Below are 24,425 nucleotides of genomic sequence, written 5' to 3'. Positions count from 1 at the left end.
ACGTAGAGGGCAGTTATCTGGGGCAGGAAGGCTGCTTGCACAGAAGGTACCTATTGCTCTGATGCCTGCTTTGTCTAGACAAGAGCTCTGGAAATGCAGGCTGGGGATGTAGCTGTAGCCCCTGTTTCCATAAGCCCATGCTATCCTTGGTTTCATTTTTAAGTTTTGGCTCAGAAGGATGAAAGATGTACTTCAATGAAACTAACCTTTAAAAATATTTTCTGAAAAGATTGTATTGTGTGCTGGAGAACATGCCAACAGTACAACATTTGTTCAACCTTCTAAAATTAGCCTTTGGTAAAAAAGGGCCCTGATCCTGATGGATTAAAGTCAGCACAACCTGTGGATTTTAAAGTGAGGTTTAATATGAGGTTTAATGGATTTTAACCAAAATAAATAGAATTGCTCAAAGCTGATGAAAGTTCTATGACCTCTGATACAGATCTAAGCCAGAAGTTTAGTTGAGAGTACTATTTCCCCAAGTATTTTCCTTTTGTTTCTTGTGTAAATAGCAATAGAAAAAAATACCATTCTGCTGGAAAGGCAGGTAGGAATATTAATCATAACAGTGTAGGACTATCAGGTGTTTTGCATTCCAGCATTGCGAAGTTGTGCTCTGGAGGAGGGAAAGTTGTCCTTGCTTCTGCCCTCTACAGTCATCTTGTTCCTATAAAACAGGTCCTGTTCTAACAGGATGAGCTTGATAGCAAATGAAAAAAAAAAAAAAGAAAGTAAATAAGTCAGGTTTTTTAGGATTTAGTTACATGGGATGCAGCTGACTGTTCAGCTGAGTAGGAACTTTTCATGTAATTGTAGTCTCAGGCTTCATGAGCATCTGCTCAAGCATTTACACAAATTTACACAAAACTATTATATTTTAAAAATAAAAAAACAAACCACTTGAAGCAAAGTAGCTTTTAGAGACAGCAGATAAATCATCAGGAACTTGGGATCTAAAGGCCTTGTTGGGGACATGGTGGGTTCTCCTGACTTGGCATACTGAAACTGTAACATAAAACTGATAAAATGTTCCTTTTCTCCTCAGTGCAGCATTTTATGGACAGATGAGGTGCTCATGAATGGCAAGTGTTTGGATAGTGGAGCTCTTCTTTCTCTCCCTCCTTGCAAAGAACTAGGTAGGGCTTGGAGAGTGTCTGAGGAAGATTCTCAGCCATGTGCCTGCAGCCTTTTCCAGGTACAAAATTTAGTCAGGTTCCTTTTGACAGAACTAAGGGAGAAAGAGAGGGATGCCTGGTGCCAAGTAGTCATTTTCATTTCTCTTATCTGTGAACATCTCTGGAATTCCCCTGGCCTTAGTCCAGCTTCTGCTTGACTAGAGGAGTCCTGTTGGATCTGTCAGTAAGTGAACGTGATCGCCTTTTCATGTCCACTTTCACCCAAGGACTTCATTTCCCTTTTTGTGCTACACAATCAGCAAAAACAGATGTGCAGACAGTGCATGGTCAGGCAAAATCCCCCAGCAGGGCAGTGACCTGGTGTCAGCCTTGCACACGAGCAAGGACGTGGCCATGGGCCATCCTGTGCCCTCCCTGGCTCCTGTGGCCAGCAGCGCAAGCTGACTCTGTTGTGTGATGGCAGAGCAGGCTCCTTTCTGCTCCAGATCTGCAGACTTCCTGAGTGGGTTAGTCCAACACCACCTCATGGCTGTCAGCAGTAAGTTCCTGTTTAGCATTAAAAGGCTGCATTTCCAGAAAATTGTCTGATTTTCTTTTTTTTTTTTTAATTAAATCCCAAGAATGTTTTGTCACCCTTTGTGTAAACAACGGGAATAGGAAGTACAATTCCACAGAGATAAGCTTTTTACATGTAGGCTGAGGAATGCATGAACAAGAAGTCCTTCAGCACTGAGAAACAAATCCATGTCCTTTTTTTAATTTTTTTGAAGCGTGTGCACCACTGCTTAGCCAGCTGTGATGAGTAAGTTATGGAATTCACTTTGCAATAACTTCACAAAGGCTAAGGCTGGCTGAGAATAAAGTAGGAATAAGTAGTTTACCCCATGATTTCACATGAAGATCAACACAACAAAGTGTAGTTCTCAGTACTGATGACTGTATTATCTTCCTCCATTCTAACTGGAGTTTTCCCACTAATTTCAGCTAGACATGTTAATAGTGTGTGCCTTTTAAGCAGCTGGCTTGCAGTCTTCAATTAGATACCACCAGTGGGAAACCCTCATCTAACTTGAGGTAGCTGAAACCAGTCAGGCAAGTTGTTCTGTAGGAGTTTCTGTGTCTCCCCATCAACTGCAAAGGGAGCCTGGGTAATTGAGTTCTCTGGAGTTCTCATTGGAGTAGATGGTTGAATCCTAGGTGTTTGTAGAAAAGTGGTTTGAACTCCATACTGTTGACATGTTTCTATGTGAGAAGCTGGTCTTGATGGAAGGTATCTGCATCCTCTCAGTATTTTTTCCTCAGAGAATTTTCTCCTAATGCCAAATTTTTCCTGAAGGTAATTTCTTGGAAATTGCACTTGAACTTATCTAACAAATTGTGGTGATGATCTAGTGAAAATAAAATGCCCCTCTTTCTATTTTGTTTTGAATGACTTCTGTCGGGCAGCTTTACTTTCTGTATTCTGCAGTGATAAGTATGAAATTAGCTGTTTTAGTGGATTATTTCAGAACTTATCCTGAAAGCAGTTCTTTTTAAAGTAGTTAATATTTCCTGTATGAACTGTTTTGAAATAGTTCTTGATTCTGCTACTGTCTTTTTCCTTTTTCTCCCCTTCATATTTCTTCTTTCTGGTGTTTGGATATTTCCTTAAGTTGATATTTGTTGTATTTTAGGAGAAACCTGATACCAGCCCCACATCTCTACAGCTGCGATCCCAGATTGAGGTAAGCACTTTGATTTTGATCATTAACTTTTGTTTGTTTGTTCTTTGATTTGATATTCTGCCAAAATTGGGTAAAAGCTTCTCTAGTGCCTACTCTCAATGCTGCATGTCTTCTCTTGCAGGAATCACTTGGTCTCAGCAGCACTGCATCAACACCTGACACTGAAAGAAAGTAAGTGAAGGCACAGGAAGTGAGAAAGGAGGGAGGGGGAATTTGGTATGTTTTCTTTCTCCTTGGAGTAATTTAATTTTAGATTGTACTTACTAGAGTTCAGATCCAGACGCCGCAAATGAAACCTGTTTTGGAAACTGCTCCTCCTCTTCCTCACTTTTGGCCTTCTATTATTTTGGGTTTTTATGTCAAGGGAGGGTTACTGTTTCTTTTTTCTGTGAGCTCTTGGGGTGTGCATATACTAAGATGACTGCTAGTCATTGCTGAGGAACATCAGTGATTTCACATTCTCTGCAAATTACACCTGCTTTAAAAATTACTCTCTTTGACTAGACTTAAATGCAGCCAAAAAAAGATAGGTGAGGGGAAGGGACAGTTACAGACTTCCATCGTGTTCCTTTTCCTGTGAACTCCTGAGTTTGTAACTGTGCTTTTGAAGAAGGTGCCAAGGGCATAAAAGTACTTAAAACCAAGTTAAAAGGAGCTTTAATTTTAGCGTCCTGAATGAAAACCTCTCTATGAGCACTGAGAGGGTTTCTGTTTACTGTCACTTCCTGCTGCAATGTGTGTGCTTGTTTTCTGTGCCTCCTTCCTTTGATCCCAAGATCTTGGATCCCTGCTGCTGAGGGTAACATGCAGTGGTGCATGAAGACAACTGACACTCTGTGTCCAATTGCCTGCACTTTCATGGGATAGTGCCAGCTGGACGAGTTCAGAGGGACTACATGGAGTCCATTTGTGATGGGATGTGCTTTTGTATGGTTTTACAGTCCCACATTTGAATATTCTCAAGTGATTCATCAATGGGCAGTAATAGGAAGGTTTCTTGCTTTTGCTACTTCAGTACAAGGACTGTCAGTCCCAGAGCAATCTTTGGTGGATGTGGTGTATGGGACTTTGCTGGGCACTGACCATATAGAAGTCAGTTGTATGATAGTGAACAACTGCTTAGGGGCTTCCTTTGGGCTTGTCTGGAAGCTGATTCATGATAAAGGTTTAGAACATGATATCTTGCCTTTTAGAGGTGCCTTCTCTTGCTTCATCACGCAGAGAGAAAAGCAGAGATGGTTTGCTTGAGGTAGATGCTCATTTTCAAAGCAGCCTAAGACAGATAAGGTGAATTACCTCGGGTATCATCACTGTCCCCATATTGCATGCTGGTAAAAGAGAAGGCCTAGAAGTCTTAGGAAAGACTTCTCATATATGGAAAAGAATCTTTGAAGGATATGTGGCTATCCAACATTATAATGAAACCAGAAGTGCCAAGTAGGTGGGAGCTGTAATCTGGGAAGCAGACCTGCAAGGTTAGCCTATAATCATACAACTTCTCTCTCAGCCTCAAAGCACTTTACCCATGGGTAAATATCATAATCCCACCTCAGATAATAAAGAGATGAAGCTCTTGCAGGAGAACAGCACACAACTCAGAAAAACCTCCACTTAGCAGTTTTAGCCAGCTTCCTAAGTTGTGTCTCTATGCAGATGTTCTACCACAAATAACTGGGTGAGAAGACAGTATCAGCAAAAAATCTCCTGAGTGACTCCTCTGAGACTGTCCATTTATCTCACTGAAAGGAAATTATATTATCTTAGTTCAGATGAAAGGGACATGTGATTTTCATGGACCTTTTAAGAATGAAAATGTGCCGCTTGAGGATTTGTAGAAGGGTGTATGTGATTAACCTGATCATACATATGAAACTGGTGCAGGACAGGTTGTGCCAGATACTTGCACAATAAGAAGCAAGGCCATGTGACACAGGATAATTGGACAAGGTGTTGAAAGTAATAAATTGTCTCTACTCAATACTGTACAAATTATTGAAACCTGAAATTATACAAGTCTGTGCCTATTTGTGACAGCCTGACAGATCAGTGTTGGCTTCACCCCTCTAGCCTGGAAGACTTGAATTCTCACAGAAATTGCCCCTTCCAGGCAGGAAAGCTTCATAAAATTGATCTGCAGGAAAATGACCACTTCAAGCCCATCCTGTATCAATACACCTGTATTTGCTACTAACATGCTGAATTTAATATTTCTCAGGGAAGGATGTTGTGTAGGCCCCAGGGATTTTTGTGGTGTTCATTATATGGCTTTCATCTGAATTTTCCATGTGGGCGTGCTGCTAAACATGGAAGCTTGTTCCTTTGGGGACACAGTTTTTATGTCAATCTCATGCTGCATGAAAGATGTGTGGTAAACTTTCTACAAAACTTCCTTTGTTGTAAGAAGACTAATTTGCCAAATATGAAACTTGATGCAGAGGTACACTGGTTTCTCCTATTCACAAAAGATTTGGGGGGCGAAAGGAAAAATGTGTTCAAAACTTGACATACAGACTTTCAGGAGCTGGGAAAAGTGGTTTTTTGAATACTCTTCCACAAGTAAGACCTTATCCAAGAACAGTTATAATTCTACATATTGAAAATCCAAATGTTTTCCTAGGGTGAAATTAGTTGTTTCTGGTCTGGTGTTCTGAGCAGGTTGATTTAGAAAATAAGGGCAGTCCCAAGGAAAAATATATAGTAAAATAAGGAGAGAGAAGGTGTCTGGCTGGAATACAGTCACTCTCAGTAGCACCCTCACCCAGCACTGCTGCCTACACACCCTACAGCTTAATGCTACCAACGTCTAAAGTTTTAAAATAACACATCTGGATGGTTGTTTAATTTGCCAGAGTTTAGACATTCCAGACAGAAAGAAGCTTTGAGGGAGCCTGGGAAGAGCAATGTTTGCTTTAACCTGGTTTGGTTTTCCTTTTCTGTGCTGCTCAGCTGGAAGAGAGAGCCCAACAGGCTCCACTGTACGCCACACTGAAAACAGATTAACCTTGGTGGTCTGTGGTAGGAAAAAATCCTGTTTGTGTGGACAAGAAGTGGATGTTCAGTCTTGCCTTGAGTCTTACTAACCCTGCTGCCCAGTGTGGTGTAAAGTCAGTGCAGAATTAGTCAGTGCCCTCAGTCCAGCAAGTTGCTCAACAAGCATCTGTCTAGTGATGTGCTCTAACACAGACAAGCAGCAGCAGAGCTTGTAGGCAGGCAAGAGGGATTAAATGAACCTGGAGGCAGAAGTGTTTGTCACTGTGAGTCATTGTCACCACCCCCCCACCCCCTAAGTCATTTGGGGCAGTACTACATTCCACTGTTGATAGCAACAGTGTTCCTGTTAATTAGATGAAGCTACCAAAAAAGACTGCATATGTCAACCTACTCAGTGTTATATGTGCCCTACCAAATATGCCTTTTGTTTGACTGGTTCTGACAAAGAAAGAAAAATCTTCACTCAGAGGGAAAGCCCTCTGAGATTTATGTGAATAACAGCAAGGGTACTTATGTGGCCTGAAAAGCTGGCCATAAACAACAGAAAACAAAGTCATGTTTGTTCAAGCTTTGCTTCACAACTGCTCTGATTTTTTGGCCTTACTGGAGTTCCTTCTGTAAATTGAAACAGTTTGCCAGGTTTCTAAGTTATGTCATATTCAGCAACTAATGCAGAGCACGGAATGAGGTGTAGCTTTCTTCTCTGAATAATAAATTTCACTTTCCTCTGCCTTTTCCAAGATTTCCATCTTTTAAACTGTGGTCTTGCTGACAATTGTGGTGCTAGTGTAACTTTGCTGTTTCTCAGTGTGCCTTCAGTAAAGTAGCAACAGCATCTTTAACAGTGATATTTTAAATTTTAAACAAAAATCTCCCCAGAATCACAGGTGCTTCTAAAAAGACACATTGACTTCTGCTTTTGCTGGAAGAATCATTAGTGTAGAAAACATGCAGTAAATGTGTTCTTTAGCAATTACTGCTACTTCTCTGACCCCATACCTTGTTCATCTGGGGATGTATTGTATATACAATTCCTATTATTTCGAAGAGATTGGCAACACCCCAAGGATGTTTACTCAGATAGGGGACTGAGCAGAGTTTTCTCATAATTGTAAACAGAGCATTTAAACAATGTAACCCAACTTTTAGCCTGTTCCCATTTTTGAGCATTCAAGTCTACATGACAGACTGATGAGCTCTGCATGTTTGCCAGGAAATCCAGGTTAAACCCAGTCCCCTGAACTCAGGCTTCTGCATCCTGACTCTCATCCTGTTTTTAGAAGAACTGGGGGGATGTTGCAGAAAGGAAGTTGTGTGTTTTCCCTCTTTGGAAATAGATCTGTTTGCTGTCACTGTTTGCTCCATCAGCCTTTGGGCTGTGTTTCAGATATGTTGTATCTGAGATCTGCTGGGAAAGAAAAGGAAGTGGGTGAGAGACTCAGGAGCACTGCATACAAATAGGACGAGGTACAGACATTCCTATAGACTAATATTTTTCAAAGTCCCTTAATATTTCTCTTTTCTAATATTTCTGCTAGAGAAAGAAAGGATGAAAATAATGTGTGAGGTAACAGTTGTGTCTTGTTTCTGATGTTTCAGTCGTTTCCACCACCTTTGTGTGGCAGTGGATGTTATGAATTGTTGCCTTCTATGCTGATCTACTGCACTTCCTTGAACTGTACCAATCAAGTGCACTCCTGACCAGTAAACTGTCACCCTTCATATCAAGTGCCACAATTCATCCTGCTGTACTCCTCAGGCTGTGGCTCAGTACAGTTCAAACATTCTTGACCCTGTGCTACTCAAGACCTAAATCTGAGACTCTGCCAGAGCAGGGAACTGGCCAGAAGCACACATGTCAGGCAGAAGGAGAAAAGCAGGCATGTGTGGGGTGCAGGTGACACAGGGCAGCATCTCTCAGGGGCTTTGCATTCCCCCGGCATGCGGGAGCTGCTGTGCCTCTGGCAGCTGCACCTCAGCTCCTCCTTCAGCTGCTCCAGAGGGCGATGGCTGTCACCCTGTGTGTGTGCAGGATGTACTGAGCCACTCATGCCTGCCACTCATGCAGCTTGGCCAGATCTCTGGTGCCTTGTTGGGAATGTCTCAGCACGGGCTGCAGGCTCCTCGGGCATTATGGCTTTCTCTGGGGTTCTTAGCAGGCAAACAGTGAGGCCACAGCACAAGTGGCTCCTATCTGCATTGAATCTATTGTCATTGCAGGAGACACGATTGACTGAATCGGTCTTTAAGAATTTTTTTGCAATGAATATGCTGTGGTACGGCCATTCCAGCATCCCGTGGCATAAACTGGAACTCTGTATCAACCTAAGGCTGGGATAGAGCCTGCATTTCAGTGTTCCTATTTTCCACAATGATTTTTAGTGAAAGCTGCAGAAAGGTTCATCCAAGCCTCAGTTCTGCCCCCTTTGGTGGTACATTCATCTACTGGCCTTTGCCAGTAGCTTTTAACGCTTGATTCCCTAGTCTTCTTTCCCTGCAGCATCCAAACTGCAGGTCAAGAATTGAATGGAGGAGGTTATTAAATCATCCCTCCAGGTCATGGATGGGGGGGGGTTTAAATTCTATCAATGTAGATTCTGGCAGCTTCTCAGACTGCCCAGATTAATTCTGGCAGGTATTTGTAAGCTCATCTCCAAAAAAAGAGGAGTGCAGGTCTGAAAGAGGATGTACGGCTGAGAGAGGGCAGAAGCTGAGAATAACAAAGCAAAAAACAAATCCCCCAAACTGAGGTAGATAAAGGCTGCACTTAATTGCCAAGAGAATAAATTATTTCTTTTGCATAGTTTTAAAATGGAAAAGAATATTGGAAGAAAAAGAAGAGGGTTTTTACTTGAGATGTTTTAACTTAAGATATATTTTTTTTGTACCCTGTCCTTGCAGGAATTGAAAAAAATCACTGAATGTGTATGGCCCTGTTTTCACTTGTTTGAGGCCTGATTTAGTCAAAGGCAAATTATTCATGCTGCCTTTAAACAGCCTCCTCGAGAGAAGTAGGGCAGGAAACTCCCACAATAACCCACACAATGGGAGTGCGAGGCCAGCCAAAATGCTGCCTGGGACACGTGAGGAGGCAAACCAGTGTGCCTTTGAGCAGCTGGAAGAAGATTTCAAGCCTGGTAATTTTGTACAAGGAAGTATGAAGGGCACATTTCACGAGAAAGTCTGACTTGTCACAGCAAGTTGAGATGGCACAGAGTGAGCTATACATGGATAGGAGGGGAAGCATTGCCTGCAGCGTTGGGCCCTGCTCTTTGCTCTCGAAGAGTTTTTAGCTGGCAATTATCTGCCCCCTGGCTGGGAGCAAGTATTCTGTTATTAAATACATGGTGTACCCCTGTCAGCCTGCTGCCTGTCCGCAGACCAAGCCCACGGGACCAGTGTGGTGACTTCCATGCTACAGGGTACGCATACACACGCATGGCCCACAAGCAGCTCAGTGTTTGTTTCCACTGAGAAAGTTTTGACCTGCTTAAAGAGCCATTGCTATGGAAACCTAATGAGAAGATAATTGAATGAAACCTCTTTGCTTTCCATCCCTTTCTCACACTGGTGCCAGCAAGGTCAGAACCTTGCAGGCCTCCTTTCTCTTCAGGTTCATGCAAATTTGATAAAAATACCAAAGGCCCATTTTCTTCCCTGTGCCAGCTCCAGTTAGATAAATTACCTTGTATTCAGTCAGGAGCAGTTACAAGTCTGTCAGTTTTTCATACTAATTATGTAAGTGGGCCATTTCTAATGCACACGGATAACCAAATGGCTTTGCAGCAGAGCCAGCATGCGCTTTTGCACTGGTTTATTCACCACTCTGAATATGAATAAATTTCATATACTAAAATTCCCATCTATACAATTTTCCAAAGAGTACTATAAGTAATCATTGGTAGGGAATGAGAGGGGCACTGTCAGTTTATTGAAGATTGTAACAGCAGTGGTTTCATCATCATACGCTGCTGTGCACCTGTGGATTTTATGGCCCATAAATGAGACACGGACATTTGTTAAAGCACATCTGCATTTAAAATACAAATGCCCATCATTCTCACTTCCCATATTTGTTCTGTTTTGGGAATGATGAGATTTCAAAAATCAACAGGCACATTCATGAAAGCAGCGCATGGTGTCATTTGTTTCTGTTCCCAGTTCTGTGGAGTACCAGCACATTCCTGGGGCACGTATGACTGTGTCTCTTGTAATATCAACCACTCTCTATGAAAGATTAGCCCCAGTGTTTTTCTGTCTGAGATCAGAATCAGTAAAGTATTAACTGGAAAGCTGTAGCCTAGTTAAAACCAGTCTTAATAATCAGACAGGCTTGGCTGGCTTGTGACCAAATGTGTGCATTTGGTCTTCCTTGCACACCAAATTTTGGAGACCACCTCCAGGTTTCAAAGGTATTGCTTAGGTGTAACAGTGTTATCCCCACTGCAGCAATTTCATGGAAAGGTAGTTCAGAGACCATTTTAGATGTCAGGCTTTGACATTGCTCTTACAGAGCCCCCAGGCTGCAAAACAAGAACCAAAAGTGCCCTCCAGAGGCAATCCCTATGATGATGTTTCGTCTGGTCTGTTTAAAATGTCTGGTCTGGTGTCATATCTTTCAAGCAGCCTTCTGTAAAAGCAGTTAAATAAGTTTTTTAAGTTGTTCTCCCTTTCTCTGCCTACTGTTGGAAGTTTGTCCAAATAGTTAGGAAATGTTAGCTTCTTTTTTCTAATTTTTTCCAGCATGTGTCTGTTTGTTTCTGTGCCTGATTTATTAATAGGCAGTAAGTTAATCTTCTTGCAGCTTTCCAATTTGACAGGCAAAACTTCGTAGCTTTCTTTTGTAAGATCAGCTGTCCAGTTCCCTAGCTATTCTAACAGCTTTCTCTATACCATATCTAGTTTGAATTTGTCTTTCTTGAGCAGGAATAATGATGGTTGTACAGCCATTCCCATATATAGTTCTTCATAGTCTTCCTACTGCCATTGGAATTTTCCATCCTTACGCCTTTTAGGAATAATATGTAGGTTTTTTTCTCAGTCATCCTCTTCTACCTGATATCCCCAGGTACTCTGTCATTTGCAGACCTCCAGCATTTGAAAGACTGACTTTTGTGTCTGTCTTGTGTACTTGAACACTTTAATGTTGAATGTAAACTCATTTCTGTTAAGCCAGTCCTTCTAGTCAACAAGTTCCTGGTTCAGGTTCTCTGCTCCAGCTGTTGCTACTAAATTTTGTGTCACTGATCACTTAGTGGCCTGATGTAGTTTGCTAAGTTCTGCTCAAACCCATCAACTCTCTAAGGCAGTAATATTTGAGTACTCTAAAAAGTAGCTCAATTTCTGTTTTGGATTTTGTGAGGTTTTTTCTCACTTGTTTATTTCAGCACTTTGGCTTGAAGAGGCACAAAGTACTGGCCTAGAGATGGTTTTGGGTTTGTGAGATTAATGAATTAAAGCTTTGACCCCATCTCTTGCCCGCTTCCAGAGATTATGGCTTGATAAGAAAATACTCCTTCCCTCTAGCTGTAAATCTTGTTTTGTTCTTCATTGTGTGAACATATACCCATACATTTCTTCTGCTTTATGCAGTGACAGAGTGCATTTCATGTGAAAGTTTGCTAATGAAGTTGTACATCAGACCACAACAAAAATGAAGGCCTCCATGGTGGAGTAATGGCACTTGGCTCCCTTTCAGACACACAGTGCTGAAACTTCTGCCAAGTGTCACTGCATCATTAACTTTCAGTACAAGTTATCAGTCTATGAATGGAAGAACACAAATCACTTTCAGGGCACGTTCACAGAAGCGCTGCAGATTTAACAGAGTAAGGGAGTGTAATTTACAAATCAAACATACAGCGACACCAAGGTAGTCTGGAATTTTTCACCAGACATCTAGCAAGTAAAATGCTTGATTGACTTCACTGAGGATTTTTAAGCATTGGAATTGTCAGGTGGAGCTGAAACGCAAGTGCCTTATCAGGCACTATGTGGTAAGTTTTGTTGGCATTTCCATCTCTTCAGAGCAGCTGCTAGCATTTTCAAGGTCAGCCCAGGCATGGAAGATTTCCTCTTGAAGGAATGCATGAAATGATAATTGGAATTTGCATCCTCTGATGAAACTCAGCATAGTTCTTAAATCAGTTATAAATGAGAAGGTGGTCTGCTTGCTGTGGATCCTGCTTTCCTCCTTGCCCCCTCTGGTTCGGGCGTGTCAGATGTTCGCTCCTACTGCCCTTCCCCTTCTTTGGAGGCCAGTTTATGATGAGTTGGTGGCCTCAGGCTAACTCTTACTGAACAGATGTCCACATCACAAATGTTGCCGCTACACCTGCTGCTTACTTGCATCGTTCTTGGCAACTGTGCAAGAGAAGAAAAGGATAAAAATGGATTTGGAGGCCACAGAACACAAGAGACTGCCTTTCCACTTTAAGGGTGATTTCACTAGTGACGCAGAGTTCTTATCATTAACAGATTTCATTTTCTGAGGATAGTGATTTGGTACAATTCATGGATACTAAATTAATTTAAAATAAATAGAATAACTGCTTGATGGGTGGAGTCCATGCTCATCTGCAAAAAATGTAGCAGATTAATTCTGTCAGTTCCAACAGAGCTTGGCTTTCATAAAAAGAAAAATCTCCAACTCCACATAATTTTTTTATCTGATTTACCTTTATTTAGAAAAATACTTGCTGACAACTTTACTTTGAAGTGTCTGGATTAATTCCTGGTGCTGTTGAAGGGCTTTTGCTGGAAATTTTCATCCCGAAAGTATGGGGTTTGTATTTTTCACCTTTCACCAGGCTTCTTAAAAATTAAGCATCTGCTGGTATATTATTGACTTTTCCCCTTCAAGAGTAAACCAGCAAGGAAGACACTAAATGTCTCCCTTCTCGTGGTGCACTAAAAATTTGACGTTTGTTTGCCTTAATTAGTTTGCAGTTTGTGGTGGATTAAATTTCTGAGCAGTCTGAGTATTTCAGAGCTTCACTATGCCAGACCCTCCTTGTCTAGATGAATTACTGAATCACCCTGAAACTTTGTATTGTCTCGTTTCCCCTTTAATGATACCTTTGCAAATTGATGTGTTTCCTGCTTATAAGATGTTGGCCAGTAATTGCGTGTTTCTTCTAAACACCGACCTGGCTTGAACTGTAATTTCCCTTCAAGTGGTTTAGTGAATTGATCAGAAACTCTTTATTGCCCTCTGCCGGGGGTCTGAGAGAGCTCAGGGAGCCCATGCAGACAGTGTGCATGGACAGCAACAAGAGTGTGTCGTGTGTGTGTTATTATATGGCCTCATTCAGGGAATGATTTGGCTTGAGGTCTGCTTGGTACGCTGTGGTGTGTGTGCTTCCATCGTGCCTGGCTGCAGCACAGCCACCACACAATGGGACATTGGTGTGTCACGGGGCTGAGCCCGCAGCAAAGACACTGGAGTGATGCTTTGCACATGGAGCCTCCAGCAAAGCCCTTGATGTTTGCAGAAGTTGTTCACTGCTTTGCTGCAGCGTGGTTAAATGGCAATTCCCACAGGAAGGCTTCAAAGAATAATGCAAGGTTTGGTAATTTCTGTTAGCTCCATTTATGCAGACAGAATAAAAAGGCAGTGAAGCGGGGTGATGTTGTCTCATCAGAGATCCCACAATGAACTGTTGGCACTGAATTGGAATCCATTGTGGAAAACTGGTTCAGTGAACATAAAGACCAAGAACAAAAGATATATTTGCTATTTTAGTGAGTTGTTTGTAAAGCCCATGTACTGGCCTTGGCTAAGTCTCTCCAGCTAGCTTTCGAGGAAGGGAGCGTACCCTGGTGAGAAAGCACACGCAGAAGGGATTTGGGAGAAGCTGTAGTCTCCAGTCAGTTATGGTTGCACTTCATACGGTCTGGACAAACTTTCTCCACCTTGTCTTTAAATCTCTACTGCTGTCTTCCACATGGTGGCTTCTGGAGGTGTAATGAGCACATACTTACACAGATTGTCAGATAAAAACCAAATAGAACTGAAAATTGATGTACAGCTAAACAAGTGCAGTGTCCCAGTTCTACAGTTTCTAAGGCAGCAAAATTACTGTTTTACAAATGCAAGCGGGGAAACTATGTGAATAATTGTTTTTCTGAGGAATCCTTGGACTCCTTTGCCTTAACTGTTGGTTTCTGTCAGTATATATTTTTCTATGCTGGTCACAAAAGGCTGATTTCAGAAGGAAACTCAGTTACTGTGGTCAGACCAGTAGGTTCAGTTTTCATTTCCAACTTGCTGTGTTGGGGAGAAAAGGGAAGAGAAAGCAGCTCATGATATATTGTTTGGAAACTATAATTTACTGTAACCAGACAACTCCCCTGAAATGTGAAAAGCCTGCATCAATAAGTCCATTTCTCTTTTGTGTCCTAGGCTTTCCATTCATAAATCAAGTTCAGAAGAAGGCTCTGTAGGTCAGTATATTTCATTTTATTTGATACTCCTATGGAATTCTTAAACAGCTTTTGAGTTTTGCTTCTGCTGGGATGTGAAGAGCTGGCAGAAGTCAGCAACATTTGTGCGTGTGGAGGGCTAGTCTCAGCAGCTTTCAGTTTGATGCTGAGTGTCTCAGCGATCACTGAAACTGCCCAGCCAGCATTATCATGTGATAAATATGCATCTTTTGACTTGTTATATTGAACTGAAAATGTTTGCATGTTAGATCACAGCTAGCCTGTCCTTTTGTATTCCAAAAATTACCACCACCAGTAAATAATGGAGGTTCTTTGTTATTTTTGTTTGTATCATGCCAGAGTTTCTTTCTTTGTTTCTGAAATTGCTTATTGGAAAAGAAAAATAAATTTAGGAGGTTTTTCTTTTTTGTTTCCTTTTAATGCTATTCTAGGGACATGTCCACACAGTCTAAACTTAAGCAGTATTTCAGAGAGTCAGAAGCTCAGCTCTAGGTCATCCAGGGCGAGATCTTAAATACTAATAGCTCTTTGTCAGTAGCATTTCTGCCAGATCAGGCACAGTATGTTCATTTGTAGGTGGCATAAACTTTATAGCATGTGCCCTGGTTAATTCAACAGAAAACAGATATATATGCCCTACTTTGAGCTAGGTCTCATTTGTCTTTCTAGACCAAATTATTTAGTTTGAGGTCATCAATCCATATGGAAATCCAGTGCTTGTGGACATAGAGACCCAGCCCTGTACAGTCCAGGCATACAGAGAGCAAGGGTCAGGTGTAGCTGATGATCTCATGCCAAGTAGCAGAACATGTGTGTGTATGCATGTATATATATGTTAATTATTCTTGATAGATATGCACAGATACACTAGAAAATCACTTACCTGGGTTGTGGCTTAGGCTGCGTAATTGTGATTCAGTTAAAGAGAGCAAACCAACAAAATACTTCAAAAACACCTCCAGACTTGACATTAACAACTCAAAAGACATCCAAATTGATGTAAAATATTTTATATTTATAATTCAAAATATGTAAGTTACTGGCTTATCTCCATCCTCTATAGCATTGGCAATTATAAAAGAATGGGCATTGCCCTGAAATAGCTACATCAACTTAGTTCTAGTATGGGATAAATCAAGAAAACCAGAAAAATGGAGGGTTTTTTATTCTTGTTTCTGATTTAAAAATGGAATGTAATGTTTGAAAGTGTCTCTAGAATTTACTAACTAATGTTTCTTTCTAAAATTGTTTTTCCCTTCCCCCTCATCCTCCCACTCCACTTTCCTTTTAGGGAAAGCAGACTGGAAAAAGAAAAATAAGTTTTTTTGGCAGAATTTCCGAAAGAACCAGAAAGGACTAATGAGGCAGACTTCAAAAGGTAAAGTTTTTTCAGTAGTGCACATGCTATCCATATAAAACATAAGGAGCCAGCATCACAAAGGGATAAAATGCATTTGTGATAGTGTGGCAGCTGGGGTCTCTGGCTCTGGAAGTGTCACAGGTTTGGTTCATTGTGGCAGTGCTCAGAATGACAAGTCAAATCCTTGAGACTGCAGACAGGAAGCTGGGCTGCCTTTGGTCCTTACTGCCAGTGATGGCACACATGTGAAGTGGTGCAGTTAATATATAAGTGATAGATGTATCTAAAGAAGATGCCTTTTTTTTCCCCCCTAGTCCTGACTTGGTAAGAGGAATACTGTTCTGCTTAAATTAGAAGGATATTTCTCCTTTCTTTGGCATTTCGTTACTTTGACCTGCTTGCTTTAGGCTTGAATCCAGCCTGTCATAGCAGAAGACACTACGAGAAGGAGCAGTAAAAGTGTCTCTGGAGACCAGTGCAAATGTAGGCTTGATTCCACTTAAACTGTCAGGTGTCTTTCTCTAGTTCTCCTGCATAAGATGCAGCTGAGGATTGCATTGAGTGTTTCTCTTTCCACAGAAAATTTCTGTTTCCCCATGTGTATCAGTTAGCTTCTTATGTTGCAAGCAGATGCTTCCCCATGTCTCTCTGTTCAGGTAGATTGTGAAAGATGACAAAAGCCCATTCAGTAGGTCCAGAAGGGACACACTTGCAGTTAAGTGTGGGTCCTTGCTGGTTCTCAAGGCAAGTTCTAAATGTCTGTGCTGGCATGCCAAGCACATAGCAGGTGAAGTAGCTGAGGGTGCAGTACATCTGATACCATGTGCCAGATTAGTGGGTGATTAGCTAGTCTGGATAGATCACAAGCAGTGGCCAGTCCACAGCAGAGAGCTGCAAGCGCCCAGCTCAACATTCCTGAACAGGCAAGTTCTGGCAGCTGATTCCAGTAATCCTCAGGGCTGAGTGCTTGACTTTTCCAGCATTAGCACCTCCTCCTTTAATTCTTGTCTTTCAGGGTCAATAGCCACGTGATGATGGTCAGTTTTTATTTCTCCTTTTCGTCCTTGCTTTCAGTATCAAAGTAGACTTTGTTTTGTAGTTCTAAATTGCTTCCTTTTATTGCTCGGTTACTTCGGAATCAGTCAGTCTATTGAAAACATACCATCAGCCTGCTGTAGGGAGGGTGTGTTTCTGGCCTGCCAGATCCATGTGACAACAAGATTTTAGAGCACTGGGTAAAATCCAGTTTCAATGTACCCTGCCCTGTGTATGAATTCTTACACGTGCTTAAAATATTTGTGCTTTTTTTGTGCAGGAGAAGATGTCGGTTATGTGGCCAGCGAGATCACAATGAGTGATGAGGAACGGATCCAGCTGATGATGATGGTGAAAGAGAAGATGATCACCATTGAGGAAGCACTTGCTAGGGTATGATATGTGCATGCTTCAGTCTCCTTGACAAACATGTTTTAGAGCGTAGGATGTATCAATCTGGAGTTTTATTTCATTCACAAAACATAGGAGAAGGTGGAGAAGGCCTGCCTGTTTGCCCCATTGCAATAGGTAGCATAAATTAGGTAGGAATTCCATTGTTTATTGAGTGAGATTTGTTTATTGAGTGAGATTTCACTCAACCAGAAATTGATAGCCAGTACGTGGTAAATGGAGTCCTAAAAGCATTGCTTCTCTCCATTAACAATAAAAGCACTAATCAGAGAAAAGATTAAGTGCAGACTTTTTCATTGCAGCTGCCTAAAGTGAGGGAGAAGAATCTCTCTGACTTGTACTAGCTCTTAGTTATTATGTTCATAGGTTTAAGTACCAACAGAAATGCTTCAGGTTTTGCTGAACTTGCCTTACTCAATAGAGAACATATATATTTCTTACTATTTTCCTTTAAGCTAAAATTTTTATGCCTATTTCTTAGCCAAAAAGGAGATTTTTTTTTTTGCTTATATAACACTCAAGAAAACATCTTCACCCATTTTTTACATATGTCATTATGTCAGATGAAAAACACAGATATTTTTTATAAGTGGGGTGGCTGTCACAAGTGTTTCTTTACAAATTCTAAATGTTAATAACCCACAAGAAAAAGAACTATAAAGTATTACTGCATTTGTGCAGCAATAGGGCCAAGGTTTTAATTGCTCAGGAACCAAAGGAAGATTTAAGTTTCAACACAACCTTTGTGTAAAATACTGTGATGGAACACAGGATGTTCTGTATGGGCTCCATTGGAGAAAACATCATTTAGATTGGTTGGCAGTCAGATAAATATCTTTACTGACATACTACATTGTGAAATAGATTATTGTAGAATATAAATTTATGTTATTGTCTGAATAAAATATTGCTTAGCTGGAAATCATATACTGAAAAATGCAAGATTTTAAAATTACTGGGTTGGAATATTGGGAATAGTTCTTCTTCTCTGCTGTTAAAGTTTTGTGGGGTGAAAGGGTTGTACCTAATCTGATAGTTCATCTATGGACTGGTAGAGTTTCCCTCTAGTGGTCTGAGCTACTAGCAACAGCCTTGTTTTTTAAAATATCAGTTCTTATCCTTACAACACTTTGACTCCTCTAGTAATGGTTTTGTCTGAAGCCTTTTATTGGACAATGGGAGAGATTTCTTTTTTTTTTTCCTTACAAAGAATGGTTCCTAGTCTTTAATGCAGATCATTTTCTTTATGAAGGAAATTGGCAGGTCATTGTGATTTAGTCTGTCCACTGTAAACTCTGCCTCTAAGATGGGGACATATAATTTATGTTTTACCAACAATAGGTCATCAAATTTCAGTATTTACAGGTCATTTCCTTCTAAGAAAAAAACCCCAGCAACTCATTTTTTTTGTTTCCCATTGTTGGACAATTTATTTTGGATAAGTGAGATGTGCAGTGGAAAAATTCAGATTTTCCCAGATCCACAATGATACAGGGGGAAAGAATGAAATTGCATTAACTCTTGGTATTTTAATGAAGATTGATCTCTTCTTGTCCCTGGAAAATGTTCTTTCTGTCTTTTCAAATTTCAGCTGAAAGAGTATGAAGCCCAGCACAGGCAATCGAGTGCTGTAGATGTTACAGAATGGCCTGATGGCTCTTACTCGACACTTGATGGGTCTTCCAATTGTAATGTAAGTACCTGTCATTGTGATATACCTGCCTAGTGTCATTTAATATTTAAATTCTTTCATTGCAGTACTGAAATATCCTGATTTACCTGGCAATTTCCTTAATAGCAAATGTATCACTGACCTTGTGATGCTCTGTTCTGTGTGCAAAGAATCTTTAACTTGCATTTGAAATCTTCAAAATCTGTTGTCATAGACTTCAACAGTCTTATTGCATAATATCTCTTTTTTCTTTTTAAATCTCACCCCTTTGTCACTGAGCTTTTGAAACACAAGTTGTCCCAGGCAAAAATCCCCCTCGTGTCAAAACCCACAGAAAATAGCTTTTAGGTCATTTAGAGGGAAGTTGTTGATTCATCAGTAGAATTTCTCAGGCTTTTCTAGCCCTTGTTGATACATTCTAGATGAGGAACTGGCTAAATCCTAGCTGCCTGCTGCCTTCAAACACTTCTGTCTCTGCATTTGCAAACTCACAGCCCAGAGTTTGTGGCTTTTGTCAGATCCATAAACAGTAAGGCAGCTTTCCTCCCTTTTTTTTTTTCCTTCTGAGCTGTTTAACTTCTGTTGTTTTTATGGGCACCAGACAGTCTTTGTGTTATGCCATGCTGAATTAATTATTTTTTCCTTCCGGATATCTTCATTTTCACTGACTAGTTTATTCCACTTCAGTTCTCTAATTGGAAGTTCACAGATAAATCTTACAGAAGAACACATTTGACTGTCAAATTCAAGCTCTTTGTAACCCATATAATTGAATCATAGGCTTTTGAGATGATTGGTTGATTTATTTATTTTATTGTCAATGGAATTTCCTGCTAACTGCAGCAGCCAGTTAGCTCCTCCTTCCTCAATGAAAAAAGGAATGCAATGTCATTTTATGAGATGTTTAACATATTTGGTGGCAGAGAAAGATTTTGTTGTTTGTGTTCAAAAAAATATGCCCATCTTTAGTTACATTGGAGCAGAGGGGAACTGATGTTGCCTTACACTCTGTTCTGATATATCAAAAATGTGCAAAGAATAGAGAAGGAAGGATCCTGACTCTCCTGAACTGATTGTTTAGCCAGCTGAAAGATGTCTGATCTTTCCTCATTAGTATTTATAGCTTGAACTTTCCCTTCTTTTAAGGCTTTTGTCCAGGGTACCTATAGCATAAGCCCCTCAAAACTCTCATTTACCATGGTCAAATCTCAGAAGGATAATGAATTTCTCTTAAATCTTCTGATAGTGGTTTGCGCTTGTGTTGAATTACTGAAAGCTGTGTGTATCTCTTGAGGACTGAACATGATTCAGTATTTCTGCCCTAATGGAATGCCTTGGCACCTTTTCTCTAAAGTTATTTTCCTAAGCCATCTTTGCACTTTGAGCCAACAGCTTGGTTGCCTCTCTCTGATGTTCTGGTAGGATTTGAACCAAATTTCTGCTAACTTCAGTAATTATCTACAAGGATTTCTATTCAATCACTGTAGATAATTCTCAAGACTTTTGCCCTTGCTCCTGATTTTTGTCCCCATTGACTTTAACAGAAGCTGTGAAACTGCTTGCCTTCAAGGAAACAGGATCATCTGCAGAAATGAAAGTACATGTTAGAACAAAACTCAGCCTGATCTTTTTTTTTGATGGACAAGAATGAAACTGAGGCTAACTCTGGTGTGAAGGACTTTGGGCTGTAATTGACAAAAGGGAAAAACAAACAAAGAAAAGTATCAGATACGTCTAGAGATAGGATATGTGTTCACTCATACTTTTTTTGCCAAAGGACCTCTCTACTAATCTGAAATGAGCAGCTTTTGAGACATGTAAAGATTATTCTGTTTTCAAGCCCTGTCTTTCCCAAATTTTTTTGGGAAAGAGTTTTGGTTTGAGTTTCAGTGCCATTTGTGTGATTTATATTCTGCATATTTGGAACCTCAACTTAAAATTTCCCCACTCATTTTATATAGGCCATGAGGCACAGATGGTCTTCCATATATTAAAAATACACTTTTAGGTAGCCCACTGCTGTATACTTACACTAGGAAAGAAATTGAAAATACAAGTCCCTGAGCTAAACATTTCTCGTTTGAATTTGAAGTCCTTGGGCAATGATTCTTCTGGTTTGGTTTGCTTTTTAAACTTATTTATTTATTTTTCAGTCTCACAGCCAAGTTGTTACTAGGCAGTTTTTTATGAAACAATGTGATCATTTTGTAAACAAAACAAAAACAAGTTGGAATCTAAGCAATGAGAGAATCTAAAAATGAAGGCAGAATGTCTGGAGTGTTCTAAGGTTTTAAGTCATCCTTTCTTTTCAAGTCAGCCATGCCCACAGCCTACAAATAATATCTAAAGTGCATATATCATAAGTTATCGTTTTCCTTTTTAGGAAAAGACCACTTTTTAAAAAAAGCTTTTATAGCTATCATGTTTATGACTACCATAACTGGTGTTGATTTAAAGATTCTCATTTTAAGGATTGATTTGAGGATTCTATTTTCCAGGTTCTCCTCTTTTAAATTACTCTACCAGGAAATGGAAACTTGTGTTTCATACCCTCAATAAAACTAAACCTTAAAGATGAACCACAAAGGAGTGAGGAGTAGAAAGGTCAGCATCCCAAGGCAGGCAGTCCAATGTCATTGCTGTGCTCTTAATTGTATGTCCTGTTTGTTTGTTCTTAAGAAACAAATAAACAAACAAAAGCCTTCCCAAGCCAGTAGGTGACCTGGTTCTTTGCCACTATGGAGTAATTAGTAGCTTTCAGTCTCACTACTGTGGTCCCCCTGTTTCACAACAAAATATGTGTGTTCTTTATTTGCTAATGTGGGTATGCAGTTGAAACTGTTTTTCTTTTCAGTCAGATGTATCAAAGCTATAAAAAGCCTCATGATTTTCTTACAAATTTATTTCTGAATATTTACGTTTCATCTCTGTTGCAGTGAAGGCAGTTCACATTAACAGTAGACAAGCTTTCATTGCCTTGTGCCAAGCATTGGGATGTAAAGCAGGTGCAGATTACAAATGGATCTCTTTCTGGATTGTAGATAAGGGCCTATTTGTCCTCGGGAGTCAGAAAGTCCAGGGAAAGAGAGGACTTTAAATTGTATCGCATTCTTTCTTTACACTGAGGTGCCTTTTATGGTTCCTAAAGATAGAAGATCGTTTGATAACTTTTGGGTGCTGACATTCCCAGTTCATCTAAAATAGGGCTGCTTCATCCTCAGAGCCCTTGCTGCTATGGCACCAGCCCATGCATGAGGAGAAGTCAGTATATTCAGTGTGGCAGTCAGTTTCTTTACTGTGCCCTCTGCTAAAGACCACGAATTGTACCACTTGCCATGTTTCATGCAGGGGAAAATGGAAGATGAAGCACCAGGGAGCTTGACAGAAGTGTGTATCATATGCGTGCTGACACTGACACAAACCACTAATTAAGTTCACTGACAGTTTCTGTAGATGCAAGTTGAATGAAGTTGTAATTATCTCTGAACCAAACTGGTTTGTTGGTCTCATCTTCTGTATTTTGGTTTCGATCAGCGGGTAATGCTCACCCATCCAGGGAAGTTCAAGGTAGTGTAGCTGGCCTTCATTTGAAAGGTGCCACAGTGAGCTGTGCCATGCTTGTCTGACATCACCCCACCTACCAGCTGTGCCTTAGCAGCCTCAGGAGAGAGGCCATAATATTTATGAGTGGGGAGAACAAAAGCAGCATTTCCCTCCAATAATATAGCCCACACATAGGCAGTGGGTAGGCCTGCAGTGCTGTTTTGCATCCCTGCCCTCCCAACACTTGTGTTCCCAGGATCATTACCTTACCAGTAGGAAACTGGCACCCCATTTGGTTTCTCTGAGGAGAGTGGCAGCAGTGGTGCAGACCTGTAAGTGTGCTGTGCACATCTGCAGCTGCCATGAGGCTGATGTTGGGTACAATTCCTGTGTTGCCTCTCTCTTCTGTCTTCTATAGATCCATTTTTTAACAGATGGCGGTCCATGGAGTCCACACAGATATAGCTGAACTGAGACAATAATTTGTTGCTCCTCTACTTTCCTTTTTTTTTTTTTTTTAGCAAGTGGTTAAATATGGATAAAAGTTGAAAGGCTGTGCAGAATTGAGTTTCTGTCTGCTACAGGCATCAAAGGCAGAGTAACAGATGAGAATGGACTTTGGGCTGTATTCATTTCAGTCTCAGAGATGCTGAAGCTGTTGAATCAGGATTGTGTTACCCACGGTACAAACCTGACTCTGACAAATAAGTCTGATATAATTATCTCTGACACATGACAGTCATTACTGGGTTTGGTGAGTGTGAAGAATAGGAAGAAAAGAAATAATGAAAGTGTAACTTCTGTAGCACCAATTACCTCAAGAGTAAATCTAAGCATAATTACAGCAAATCCACATTACTCAGGGTAATACTGTATTTCAGTATGTGGATGCTTTCTAAATGCAGCTATTTTTTTAACTGATTTTTATTCATAGTACAGATGGATCCTTAAAAATTTTAACCATTGCTTAACATCAGTATTGCTCATAATACAGGACTGTTAGCATAAACAGAAAAAAGTTATTCTTTTGGCATTTTCAGTTTAATTTGTTTTAAATCAGCTCAGAGTCAATGAATATTGGGAATCGGCATTGGGTATCATAGAGAGTAGGGTGTGATGAGGTTTGTTTTACTTTAATCAGTACTATTTAATTTGAAGCAATGTGAATATTTTGAAGTGTTAGCCCTGGTTTTGCTGTTATCCCAGGACTCACCATTTTTGGTAAGGTTTCTTTTCCATTAAAAGGCTAAAGGGTAGAAGAAGATTTTTCTGTGTTTTAGCTCTTCTTGGAGAACTTGTTGCTGCCTCCAGGCCCTGCATGCTCTTTCAAGTAACAGAGAGGAGCTGCTGCTGAGTGTGGCTGTGAATGAATGCAGAGTTTTCATCTTTGCTCCAAAGAATCTAGTGACCCAATTTCTGTTAAGATTTCCTGAAAGGCACTGATGTGCCTCATTCTATTGGGTGGCGTATTTATTGTTACTACCCAAATTCCTGTAATACTGTTAGTGCTTAGTAACAGTTATGATGAAAAAGAACCTATAATAAGACATGCTTCAAAATGGTAATGGTGAGTTCCCACACTATGTGCCTGTCACAGGGACCTGTCCTGAGAGGTATTGGCTGCCCTCCTTTTCCACTGATCACAGGGACAGTGTCAAGCACCTCTGGGTGAAAGCTGGTAGCAGAAGAATTACAGCATATTTTGTTATGATCTTTCCTCTCTATCTATGCATAAGAGCAGGAATTCTCATGGGTACAGTGATACAAAAACCTTCATGAGAGAAATGGAAATCGTCATTACAGTTCCCATGGCACAACCCAAAGTAAGGTCAGTGCTGGGGAGTGATGATAGCAAAGCATGAGACCGTTGATGTGTTTGTATTTGCTTTTGTAGAACACTCTTACGGAGTTTCTTACCTATTTTTTCTGAAATTTTCCAGAACACTTCAGAATTTGCAGGAGAAACAGCTGCAAATTATTCAGAATAAAACTGTGTCATGTCTTGAAGCATTATTTACCCTGCAGGAGCCACCCATGTTGTTATGAGATACAGCTGGGCTAGGTTTGTGTCTCTAGCAGGGCTAGACATTGTCACCACAGGATTGTAC

At 40.5% G+C, this 24,425-nt stretch overlaps 1 protein-coding gene across 3 annotated transcripts in view; it reads left to right on the top strand.

Annotated features, from left to right (window-relative positions):
• SASH1 (SAM and SH3 domain containing 1) overlaps positions 1-24,425 on the top strand; it is a 116,294-nt gene that overhangs the window by 56,639 nt on the left and 35,230 nt on the right. For 2 of the 3 annotated variants that reach the window (XM_058800821.1, XM_058800819.1), the window contains exons 3-8: positions 2,810-2,860; positions 2,982-3,031; positions 14,256-14,296; positions 15,588-15,674; positions 16,972-17,084; positions 18,694-18,795. In XM_058800821.1, the coding sequence (XP_058656804.1) occupies positions 2,810-2,860; positions 2,982-3,031; positions 14,256-14,296; positions 15,588-15,674; positions 16,972-17,084; positions 18,694-18,795 (444 nt within the window). The remainder of the gene's footprint in view (positions 1-2,809; positions 2,861-2,981; positions 3,032-14,255; positions 14,297-15,587; positions 15,675-16,971; positions 17,085-18,693; positions 18,796-24,425) is intronic. The other variant, XM_058800820.1, reaches the window with a different exon arrangement.

This window comes from Ammospiza caudacuta, chromosome 3 (genome assembly GCF_027887145.1).
Source record: "Ammospiza caudacuta isolate bAmmCau1 chromosome 3, bAmmCau1.pri, whole genome shotgun sequence".
Lineage (NCBI taxonomy): Eukaryota > Metazoa > Chordata > Aves > Passeriformes > Passerellidae > Ammospiza > Ammospiza caudacuta.
This window is presented reverse-complemented; position numbering and strand designations above follow the sequence as displayed.